Consider the following 12671-nt stretch of genomic DNA (forward strand, 5'->3'; position numbering starts at 1 on the left):
TGGCAAATTCTTATTCATAGTTTAAGATTTCTCTGGGACACTTTCTGCTCACCCACTCCGCCTACCCACCTTGCGTTTCTACAATCTGGTGAGCTTTGTAGTTCTATATTTTGGGCACAGCATCTGTGGTGATAAAATTATTTACTGCTTCACCAGGCTTGTGAGTTTCCTGAGGACTGGGCCCGTAGCGGACACCCAACACAAATCAGTGGCACGCAGGAGAAACTCCACATTCACGCCAGGAACCAAAGGGCCAGCAGTCAGTGTTCCCAGGGGTCGCTGGCGAGGAGCGGCCTCGGGTCATGTGACACTCCGATTGTCACGCGGGCTCCGCTCACCTGACCAGGGGGCTCACGTGGCCCGCCCTGCTAGGGAGAGAAGGGACTAGCGGGCAATGGCAAGCTCAACGCTTTGGTTTTCGCTGCTGCTGGCGGCAGCGTCCGCTGGACTGGCGATGGCCTTATGGCCCTGGCCCCAGTACATCCAAACCTCCGACCAGCGGTACGCCCTTTTGCCGAAGAACTTCAACTTCCAATACCATGCCGGTTCCGCCGCGCAGCCAGGCTGCTCCGTCCTCGACCAGGCTTTCCAACGCTACCGTCACCTGCTCTTCAACACTGTGTCCGACTCCCTCACTGAGCACACAGGTGAGTCAGACCTGCCCCGCCAAGATTCGGGCCCCGAGAAAGCCTGACTTGGGACGTGTATCCTTTCCCCAACCTTCTGAGCGCCCTTCTGTGGACTTTGCTCAGGCCTCTGACGACATGCACGCTCCACTTCCTCTTGCCCTCTTTTTCTAGTACCCGTCTCGGGCTCCCCAAGCTTTAGTCTCCCACCTCCGTTCACTTCTTTACCGAGATGACCTCTGGGGTCATATTTATCCAGAATTCTCTCGGGCTATATTACATTCCCTCCCCCCATCACCGGAAACCCTAAACAGGGTCGCTATGGGCCGGAACCGACTTGACCGCACTTAACAACAACTCAAGGACGTAGTTTAACCAAGATACCAAACTTCTGAATTACCCTGCTAGTAAACATCTGAAGTGACTCGTCGGACTATGTTCACTAAAGACAGGGTCCAAGTGAGGCTGTGGCCAGGACTGGGTAGAAGAGACGAGAAAAGACACCTAAAATTGGTAATAAGACATGAGAAATGTATTGACCTATGCAGAATTACATGCAAGTGCCTGGCACATAACAGATGCTCAATACATATTTTAAACTGTGAGAGAAACCTTCCGTAAGGAAATTAATTTGGAGCAGGCACTAAGAGGAAATCATGGGTGTAACCGGACAGGACTTGAAAGTAGAGTATGCCAGGAAGCAAGAAGTCTTGAGCAGGGGCACACAGGATTATCACTGAACTGAAGTGCTGGGCTGCTGGATGTGTTGACAGTGAGGACTGGAGAGAGTTTAGGATTGAGAAGAGTCGGGCATGTTCCATATAACATGGCGTGGTGTGCCGTGAACTCAGTTCTGACTCATAGCCACCCTGTATACTGTTTCCGAGGCTGTAAATCTTTACGAAAGCAGAAAGCCTCACTTTTCTCCAACAGAACTGCTGACGTTGAGGATAGCAGCCCGATTCGTAACCACTAAGCTACCAAAGCTCTGGTAGCGTAGCGGTTACGAATCGGGCTGCGAACCTTAAGGTCAGCGGTTCGAAACTACCAGCCGCTCCGCGGGAGAAAGATAAGGCTTTCTGCTCCCGTAAAGATTTACACCCTCGGAAACCCTGTACAGGGTCGCTATGGGTCGGACCCGACTCGATGGCACTTAACAACAACAAACAACAACAAGCTACCAAAGCTCCTTATATAACATGGCAGGGGCTAACAATTTCGTCTCAGGCAGTTAAGTAGTCAGTGCTGAAAATTTTATTTGTGAGTAATGATTTAATTATTCTACAGCCAATTGATGAGTAGAGTCAGCAACATAAAGGAATAAAATCCTAGTTTATGGGCTTAAAATTTCATTTTCCTGATAATCTCCTGGAATCTAGTTGTCTGTTTGGGGGAAATCCGTTTTTATGGTTAGGTCATATGATACTATCATCTTTGTGCTATGTATATTTCAAATGTGTTTAAGTTCCTTTCACAGAATATCTCATTTTGTATATAGAAGTAAAAGCATTTCATTAAATAAATGGCACTGAGAGAGTGACAGGTCATTTTACAGAAAGAAAGGAAAACTTTGTGTCATAGTTCCTAACTGGTAAGATGCATCAGGCTCTTACTCTTTTACTATGTGTAAGTAGTTACTTTACTATGTTACTATGTTACTATGTGTAAATATCTTACGTAAGGAAGAATAGAGCCTGGTGTGGCACTGTGGGTTAATGCACTGGACTGCAAGACTGCTTTGACCTGCAAGGATGATGGTTCAAGCTTACCAGCTGCTCCTTGGAAACCCTATACAGGGTCCCTATGGGTCAGAATCAACTCCATGGCACTTAACAACAACAAAAGGAAGACTAGTGCCTTACACAAGATTGGCACTCAGAATATGTTTCTTTTGGCTATAGATCAGTTAGAACCTGCCGTGTCACCTAATGGATATGTGCTTATCCCTGTGCTCTGGTCTCTTTGTGCACTAAAAGAAAAGAATTAGCCTTGCCCAAGCTTAGAAGTGGAGTCCTGATGTGTTGCTGTGGGTTAATGCGCCAGACTTCAAAGCCATTTGAACTGCAAGGTCGGCAGTTCAAGCTCACCAGCTGCTCCTCGGAAACCCTATACAGGGTCGCTATGGGTCGGAACCAACTCGATGGTAGTTCACAACAACAAAGCTTAGAAGTACATAATGTATGACAAATTACTCAAAAGATAAGTAGGATGAACTGCCTAATGACAGGGAGTTAGAGCCAGAAGAACAACTCAGTAAGGCACTTGTTTCAACTGGTTAGTTTCCTATGTGTGATTGTATATTGTTAGTTGGAGGTTTTTGCCCATTAAGAGATCATGAAAACTGATTTGAATGACCATTACCAAAGACTTGGAGTCCTGGTGTGGTGCTATAGAATAAAGCTCTGGGCTGCCAGGTTGATTTGAACCACAAGGTCTGCAGTTCAGACTCACCAGCTGCTCCTTAGAAACCCTATACAGGGTCGCTGTGAGTTGGAACTGACTCACTGGCACTTAACATCATCAACCAAAGACATGCAGGTTAACTTCCTTCTGTATTGTGGAGCCTTCTCTTGGAGCATAGTTTCCTGTATAGGCTTTCCCCTGACTTTAAACTAGATATGATTCCATTTATGAAAAAAATAAGGATTGGAAAACAGTGTCACCTGGGCCCAAGCCATGGTGTATTTCCCTGTAGGGCTGGTTTTAGTAAAGAAAACCACAGACGCAAGTTAAATCTTAATAGGTTTCCATTCCCTTCCTCCAAATAGCTTCCTTATCTACTCCAGGGGACACCGTTTTTCTTAAAGTGCCACACTTCTTGTTTTGGTCTGAACCTGCAAATTAGTTGAAATGTTGCTTTTCTTTTCTGGAAAAGCAAGTCAAGTATTGAGATTTGATTGTCTTTGGAATTCACCTTTCAGGAATAGCTGTGGTCACAGCAATTACTAAATGGTTTGTGGAGGTGTTAGTAAACACTTTACTGCCTGTCATTGAGAGATGTTTCTCTCATCATTGATGTTTCTGTAATTAAGATCACAGGGTGTGTGTGTTGCATGTTGTTGAACCTGTTAAATGAAATTATTTTAGGCTCTAGATACTGAAATGAATTTAGTTGTCTGTTTTGATTGTTAAGCCACATCCTGTTGGCTTCATCTAGAAACCTGGTCGTTTGGAATGGCAACACCTAATGGTCAACCTCCATTATTGTACATTATGTACTTCTGGGTTTTAGTTCTTCAATTCGACTGCAGAGCTCGGCAATAAATAAGACCCTAGAGAGCTTTGCAGTAGAAGTGTGTCTCTTACAAAGGAGTATGTGGACGGTGAAGGTAAGAATGATACAGTGAAGAGTATTTTGTCTTTGGAAAGGAACATAATTTTTAGCCAAGGGTTGCAATAATTGTCCAGTTCCAGTTTGAATCCCAAGGTCTAGATTAGCTTGGCCTGGAGTCCTCATTCAGTCTTTCTTCTAATACCTCTGTTGAGGTGGAAAAAGTGTGTGTGAAAGGGTTTTCTGTGAACTGTCTCAAAGTATATGGATCTACAACTCTTGTAACTGAGACGTGGATTTTTTTTTTTTTAATGTTTTATTGTGAATTATGTGATAGTTTACATGGGAGAACATAGGTTTTACATTCGTTCTATCGTCTCATTGCCATAGTTACAATCCCTTCCATGCGGTCCTTCCCCCGTGCCCCCCAGGTCTTCAGCACACAGTCGCTCTCCCTTTCTGGATCTAAAGTCTCCAGCTGCTCCATCGCTCCACGTCATCATCTCTGACTCCATTTCAGGCATCACTGCTTCTCTGGGTAGGGTCCCGCTGTCTGCTCTTCTCCCCTGATGGTCCTAGGGACCTCCGCTGCTAGACTGAAAAGTCAATCACTCCCCTCCTTGCTAGAAAACGCTGAGACGTGGATTTGTGTTCCTCTCTATTACTGGGACAGTCACATGGGGTCACTGAGTCAAAAATCAGCTCCACTGCATCTCACAACATTACTGGCTGTAGTGAATGTGCCCCATTAGTTGATCCAGAACATCAATCTACTCTCATTTTCTTCACCTCTGTTTCAAGATGTGGCATTGTTTGTGCTCCCTGGCCACGCTCTCAGCCCTAACAGTGTGTGCTAGCTTTGTGTACACATCTTGAGGTTGTTTGGGGCTTGGGTGTGGCATAAGAATCGTTTCCTCTGTAAGTGTACACTTGGATGTCAGTATACAGCCTTCCCCTTCTTTTGTATAGCTCTTGGGACTGGGCGAGGGAGCTGACTTATCATGCACAGTGCATCCTAGGTGAAACACTTAATTATAGTTCACCTTGTCCTGGCAGTGACTGGTGCTGGCATTCCACATTAGTGACTTCGTCCTTTTGACTGGGGCTGCAGTCCTAAGATGAGGACAGATTCAGAGTCCTAAAATGAGGACAGATTCCAAGCTCAGGTCTCTTGTTGGTGTGCCATCACACAGTACAGGGTGGCAGCCCCCAGTAGTGCAGCCTCCAGGGTTTTCTATAAGAAACTCAGGAGAGCACCTTCTGAGAAGCTGCCACTGTGGTGTAGTTAGACCACAGGGAACCTTCCACTGGCTTCCTCCAGCACACTGATAGAATGAAGGGTTGTGTCAACACTGACTTTTTTTCCCTTGACTAAAAAAGAAAAAAGGTGTAGGAAATGGAAGGGAACTAGCTTTATTGAGTGCTGGTGCTTGACCTGTGGTATCTTCAGTCTTCTTAACAACCCTGTGATGCCTGTGGTATTCCCATCTTTCAAAACTAAGACTCCTAGAAACTAAGTAATATGACCAGGGTTGAACATCTAATAATGATGGATAAGAAATTCCAGTCAGGTCAGTTTACCTAGTAAGATTTTGCTCTCTTCACTAGGTAGTCTGGGGGCAGACTCATAAATACCTTCTTCAAGAATTATACCAATTAGCGATTTGGAAAACTATTGGCCTCTGGTAGGGTTAAGTATGATAACCACTTAGTATTAATTACTTCAAATGGTAACATCTAACATCTAATTGCTTCTTCATTAGTAGTCAGGTAATGCACATGTTGCTCCCCAGCCCTCTGTTACCTGGTTCCAGTACCTCCCTTCCCTTCCCTCCTTCCTTCCCCTTAGCCATCTATCCATCCATTATTCATCCATCTTTAGTGCAAGTAGTATTTATTAAGCAACCTCTGGTAGCGTAGTGGTTACGAATCAGGCTGCTAATCTCATGGTCAGCAGTTCGAAACTACCAGCTGTTCCACTGGAGAAAGATAAGGCTTTCTGCTCCCGTAAAGATTTACAGCCTCGGAAACCCTGTACAGGGTCGCTATGAGTCGGAACCGACTCCAAAGCACATAACAACAACAACAACAACAACAGCAGCAGCATAATTTGTCAGTGGGAGCATGGTGGCTCCATATGATTAGCACTGGACTGCAAACCACAGAGTCTGAGGTTCGAGCCCACCAGCCAGCCACTCTCTGGGAGAACGACGAAGTTTTCTGGTCCTGTGAAGATTTAAAGCCTCAGAAATCATACACAGGGTCGCTCTGAGTTGAAACTGACTCCACAGCTCTTACCAACAACACAATTTATCAGTAGCATTAGGTCCAAAGATGATTATACTGAACTGCCCCATTCTTAAAGTATGTACACAGTGGTTAGGTGCTGCTCAGCAGGAGAAAAGGCTGGGCAACCTGCTCCTGTAAAAATCCAGTCTAGGAACCCTATCAGGCAATTCTACTCTGTTCTGCAGGGTTGCTATGAATTGGAATTAACCGGACCACATACAACAACTGTGGTGGGAATACAGACAGACAGTAAAGTGTGGGCTTTGCTATGATATGGGAGGTACAAGATGATTTCGGAGTGCAAAGGAGGACCACCTGACCCAAATTGGGTGGAGTGGGGAGGTATGCCTGTTAAGAAGTATTTCACAGAAGAGCTATCTAATCAAACCTGAAAGTGGGCCTTGGTGGGGTGGAGCTAGTATTTCAGACAGAAACATTTGTGTTGGGGAAATGCACTCAGTCAAGAAACCTTACCATATTCAAGAAACTCAAGGTCAGTACTTAATACTGAAGCATACCATTCTAGGGTGGATCATCAGTTCTGAAACTAGAGAGCTGGTGAAGGCAAAGTCATGAAATGACCTAGTGAATCTTGATCAGGAATGTGAACTTTACCCTAAGAATGCTAGTAAAAACCATTCAACAGGGTAATTGACAGGACTGCACTCTCTTCATGGGCAGCATAGATTGGAGAACCAGACAAGAGGCAGGAAAGCCAGTTACAAGGCTCCTACTGTGGTCTAGATAGAGCTGAGCTAAACTGATGGCTGTAGGGACCGAGGAAATGAGATAGATGAAAATGGAATTGGGGAACTGGAGTACTTGGGAGTGGAGAGTAACATGGATGACTCCCAGATACCTGCTTTAGCAATGTGAATGCATTCCACTACCATTCACAAAGACCAGGGAAGGGAGGGAAAGAGGACACAGATTGATTAAGAGGTTGAGAGGTTGGGGTAAGAATCATAAAGTAAGTTTGATTTTAGCCTCATTGAATGTGAGGTATTTGTGTCTAATAACAGTTATCTGCATGGTACTGAAGCTTGGAAGAAGGAGCTTGAACATTTTTCTAAGGGACAAGAAGGTTCAAAGAAGGGTAGAGAAGGAGAAGGATGTTGTTGGGTAACTTCTAAGGCAGAACATGGGATAGTTACCTCCTGGATGTTGAAAATCATTTAAGCTGATAGCCAGTCTTGGGACAAAGAGGAAGACGAGGGACCAGATTCCAAAGTCTTGAGTAAACAGGGAAGAGAGACCAGGAAGTTACCGAGGGTTGTGACAAGGAGAGGCTAAAGGTATTATAATGGATGAACTAAGCCTCAGAAAAAATGGGGTTTTCCATTTTGCTCTGTTTTTGTTTTTCATTTAGTAGTGGAGCGTGGGTGATCTGGAGGTAGTCCCATCTGTTGACCCTAAGATGTGAGAAGGAGCCTCCTCTTAAAGCACGTGGTAGGAGACGTAAAGTTTCTTGAAGTGGCATCTGTTGAGGTAGAGGAGGCTCAGGATGTTGGTAGTTAAATAATTGTAGAGCAGTGTTACAGAGGGTTGGTATGTGTATGTAGTACAGGAAGTTTGGTCAGAAAAAAGGAAACAACATTTATGGGAATCAGAAATGGGCAGAGGGGTTTGTATCTTAAGCAAAGTGACAGACGGCGGTAGAGAGATGAGATGTCAGTTTCTTTGGCTATAAGTTGCCAATAAAACAAGTTCCAGAAACAAGACAAGTTCATGTATATATGGGAACTTAATATGTGACAAAGAAAGCATTTCTTGCCAAAAATTAAAAGCTCCACATGTTGTTAGTCAATAAATATATAGTGATGGTTGGTTATCTATTTGGGAAAAAAATTCATTAGATCCTTATTTCATATCAAAAACAAAGGTAATCCCCAGGTGGACTAAAGATCTAAAAGTAAAAAACATACCATAAAAGTATTAGTAGGAAATAAAGGTGACTGTATTCATCTGGAGTCTGGTATGGCACTTTAGGGTAGGCACTGGACTGCTGACAGAAAGGGCAGCACTTTAAACACACCAGCTACTCTGCAGGAGAAAGATAGAGGTTGTCTACTCCTGTATAGATTGACATTCTTGGAAACCCTATCTAGGGTCACTAGATGTTGGAATTAACTTGGTGGCAGTGGGTTTTTAAAAAATTAATTCATATAATCATAGGTGTAGAAGAAACTCTAAACAGAGTTGCTGTGTGTTGGAACCAACTCAATGACACTTAACAACAACAATACGCATTCATCCACCACTTGTCTGGCATTCTTTGTGACTTGTGTGGTGCTTTGATGCTGGAAGTTTTACCACAGGTATTTTAAATGCTGTGACCAGTAAGGTTACCTATAGTAGACAGGTTTCAGTGGCGTTTCCAGACTAAGACAGATTAGAAAGAAGGAGAAGCAGACTGCTTCTGAATGGTTAGCCACTGAAAACCTTATGCATAACAGAGAAACGTTGTCTGATCTAGTGCCTGCCAGAAGGTGAGCCTCTCAGGTTGGTTGAAAATATGACTGACAGGAGCTGCTTCCTCCATGCTGAGTTTACTTTAATTACATGGATGGATCAAAGCTTTGGGGACCTTCATTTGCTGATGGGGCACAACTCAAAATGAGAAGAAACCATTGCAAGATGGACTGACACGGTGGCAACAACTGTGAGGATGGTGCAGGGCCGGGCAGGGTTTCCTTCTGTTGTCCACAGGGTGGCTCGCAGTCAGTGGCACCTGATAACAACAACAAAATACTATTCATATAATTGAAGGAGCCCTGATGGCGCTGTACAATAAGCATTGGACCTGCTAAGCTCGAGGTGGGCACTTCAAACCCACCAGCCACTCTTCCGGAGAAAGATGAGACTGTCTGTTCTCATAAAGAGTTACAGTTTTGGAAGCCCTATATATGGTCACTATGTGAACTCTGATAGCGTAGTGGTTATGAATCGGGCTGCTAATCTCACGGTCAGCAGTTCGAAACTACCAGCTGTTCCTCAGGAGAAAGATGAGGCTTTCAGCTCCCATAAAGATTTACGGCCTCAGAAACCCCGTACAGGTTTGCTATGAGTCGGAACCAACTCCACGGCATATAACAACAATATATGGTCACTATGAGTCAAAATTGACTTGCTGGCAGTGGGTATGTTATTATTCATATAATCCCAGGTATAAGACAGTAACCTTTCAAAGCAAGCGTATAAAGAAAACCATAAAGGAAAAGATGAGCAGATTTGACTACATAAAAATAAAGAGCAAATGGTTGAATATTTGTAATCTTAACAGACAAGATTTTCTATTAAGAACTTTTCAAATCAAAGAAAATTAATTCAGAAAGTATGCAAAGAATCTGATCAATGCATGTAAAAAGGATGCTCGAAGGAAGTTTGGTCAGGAAAGAGGACGTTATTATTAAAGAAATGCAAGTTCAAACAATGATATATTTTTTAATGAAGAGAATTGAGGCTTCCCTGAGGAAGAAGAAATTTCACCTGTGGAATGTAGCAACAGCTCCTCCCCAAGAGTTTGCAGTCTGCCCATTGATTTCAGACTTGTCTGGCTAACTTCCATAATTGCCTAAGACAATTACCTTTAAATAAATAATACAATCTTTTTCTTTTATCTGTCAGGTTGACAATGATGATAAAATTTTGGTCTGTATGGTTTTGGAAGTCTCAACTCATTGCTAGTGTTGGAGTACTGGTGTGGCGCTGTAGCATAAACACGGGATACCAACAACAAGCTTAACTGTAAGGTTGGTGGTTCAATTCCACCAGCCACTCCTCGGAAAGCCTACAAAGGGTCGCTATGAGTTGGAACCGACTCAACAGCACTTAACAACAAGAACTGGAAGACAGTAGAAGAATCAATGCATTTGAATTATGGTGTTGAAGAAGAATCTTAAACAGAGCATGTACTTCCAGAAGAACAAACAAATCTGTATTGAGAGAAGTACAGCCAGAATGCTTCTTAGAAGCCAGGATGGTGAGACTTCATGTCTCATTCTTGGGACAGATTATCAGGAGGGACCAGTCCCTGGAGATGGACATCATGCTTGGTAAAGTGGATGGTCAGCAAAAAAAGGAATAAGACACCTAATAAAGTGGATCGACGCAGTGGCAGCAGCAGTGGGCTCAGCATAATGATTGTGAGGACGGCGGCACAGAACCAGACAGGGTTTCATTCTGTTGTGCACAGGGTCGCTGTGAGTCAGAGCCAACCCAATGGCACCTAACAACAGTATTAGAAGGAGCCCTAGTGGTGCACTGGTTAAGCTCTCAGTTGCTAACCAAAAGGTTGGTGGTTCGAATTCACTAGCCATTCTGTGGGAGTAAGATGTGACAATTTGCTTCTGTAAAGATTTACAAGCTTGGAAATCCTATGGCGCATGGTTCTACCCTGTAGGGTGGTAATGAGTCGTAATCGACACAAAAGCAATGAATGCCAATCTGATTCTTTCATTATTAGTATTGTAAGGATGTGGCGAGGTGGGCCTATATATATTGCTCAGGTATAAATCAATAGTTTGGAAGAGGAATTTGGCATTATCAGAACCAAAAATGTTCATATCTTTGGCCTAGCATTTCTATCTCTAGGAATGTATCTTACAGAAACTTTTTAGAACTGCTTAAATACACACAAAGATACTTTTGAAAGTTTGTAGAAAGAAATCCCGTTATCCCTTTGATTTCATTTTGTTAATTGGAAGAAAGTTCCAGAATGATATATAGTAGGATTCCATTTTGTTTTTAAAATTAATCTGTGTGTTTTAAGAAAATGGAAAGACTAAAAGATATTAACCAAAGTTATATTTGGGGATTTAGAATGAATAGGGAGCTGTTCTCTTTCTTGTAAAAACAAAACACGTCACATTTTCACAGTAGGAGAAAAACAAAAATGTTTAACTACTTAAAAAGAAGAGACAGAAATGAAAGGGAGGTGAGCATGAAGGGTCCCTCTGGAGGCTGGCTGGCTGGGCTTCCGAGTAGGTGTTAGTGTCTGGATGGTGAGGAATCTTTGAACACATGGGAGTAGGCGTCATCATCCAAACTGAATCCCGCAGCTAGTGCTCTGAATGCTGGCCTGGTGCTATGGAGTAAGCACTGGACTACTAACCAGTTTGGCATTTCAAATCCAGGTTGGCATTTCAACTCCACCAGCTGCTCTTGGAAGCCCTGTACAGGGTTGCTGTGAGCCAGAATTGACTCAACGGCGCACAAGAAAGCATGGCTCCAGACACGGGTGGCTCTGTGGGATAAGCACTGAACTCCAAATCATGAAGTTGGCAGATCGAACCCACCAGCTGCTCCACAGGAAAAAGATGAGGCTTTTTGCTCCTGCAAAGATTTACAGCCTCAGAAACCCTCCACAGGGGCGCTATGAGTCGGAACCGACTTTATCAGGACACCAGAAGGACTGGCTCCAGATCACTGGTGGCTCAGTGGGATAAACGCTGGACTGAAAACCACAAGGTTGGCATCTCAGCCTATCAGCCACTCCATAAAAGAAAGATGCTTACACAAAGATCGCCAGCCTCGGAAACCCTCTACAGGGTTGCTATGAGTTGCAACAACCTGGGAGGCACCTGACAGTAACAATTGACTCCCAGTTCAGGGTAACTGGCTTCTCAGTCTCCCCTTTACATCTTGACATCGTGATGGATTACATTGGTCTGACAGGGATGGCCTTACCTCGACCCCTAACCATGGCCGTGTGCTTTTGCACTGGGACTTCCTGGGCTTGGACCTCATCTTTCTCCAGTGGAGCAGCTGAAGGGCTTGATCTGCCAGCCTCGTGATTTGCAGTCTAGTGCTTATTCTCTTCTCCTCTGGGAAGCTTTGCAAACTCAGGATTCAGGATCCTTGATGTTAAGCCTTCCTTCTCTCTCTAGAAGTAGATGCAGTATGTACCATAGCCCTAAGCACACTGCTTTATAATTATTGTTTGTATTTGTCTCTCCCACTAGACTGGGGGATCCTCAAGGGCAGGGACCAGGCTTGTTTTCCTTTGTAACTGCCCCAGCGCCTGACACAGATCCTGATGCACAGTCAATGCTCCCTCCATTGATCTTGGTTGGGGTGAAGAAATGAGTGGAATATGAGTGCACAGATGTTCAATTAGCTGAGTATGGGCTAAGGAAGCCTGGATGTGATGTAATGCCGATAGGAGGAAAAGGAGCCCGGTGGGCCCAGAGGACAAACTGTGACCTCAGTCTAGAGAGATTGGGACGGGGTAGATGCTAAAAAGAGCGGAGGTGCCAAAAGCTGGGTTGACTCTCCAACTTTCCATTCCTGGAGCCAAACCCAATGTCACTTTGTAACCCAAGCCAATGTGTTTTCTCCATTCACTCTAGGACTCAGTGAATTAAGCACATTCATATGATAGAAATGGACTCCTGGTGTGGCGCTGTAGGATCAGCACTGGACTGCAAACCACAGGGTCAGCAGTTCAAACCCACCAGCTGCTCCTTGGAAACCCTACACAGGGA

General features: G+C 44.2%; 1 protein-coding gene across 1 annotated transcript in view; it reads left to right on the forward strand.

Moving 5' to 3' along the window:
* Positions 1–394: 394 nt before the first annotated feature.
* HEXA (hexosaminidase A (alpha polypeptide)) overlaps positions 395–12671 on the forward strand; it is a 30152-nt gene continuing 17875 nt past the window's right edge. The window contains exon 1 of the mRNA XM_006866572.1: positions 395–647. Within this exon, the coding sequence (XP_006866634.1) occupies positions 395–647 (253 nt within the window). The remainder of the gene's footprint in view (positions 648–12671) is intronic.

This window comes from Chrysochloris asiatica, unplaced genomic scaffold (assembly GCF_000296735.1).
Source record: "Chrysochloris asiatica unplaced genomic scaffold, ChrAsi1.0 scaffold00092, whole genome shotgun sequence".
Taxonomy (NCBI): Eukaryota; Metazoa; Chordata; class Mammalia; order Afrosoricida; family Chrysochloridae; genus Chrysochloris; species Chrysochloris asiatica.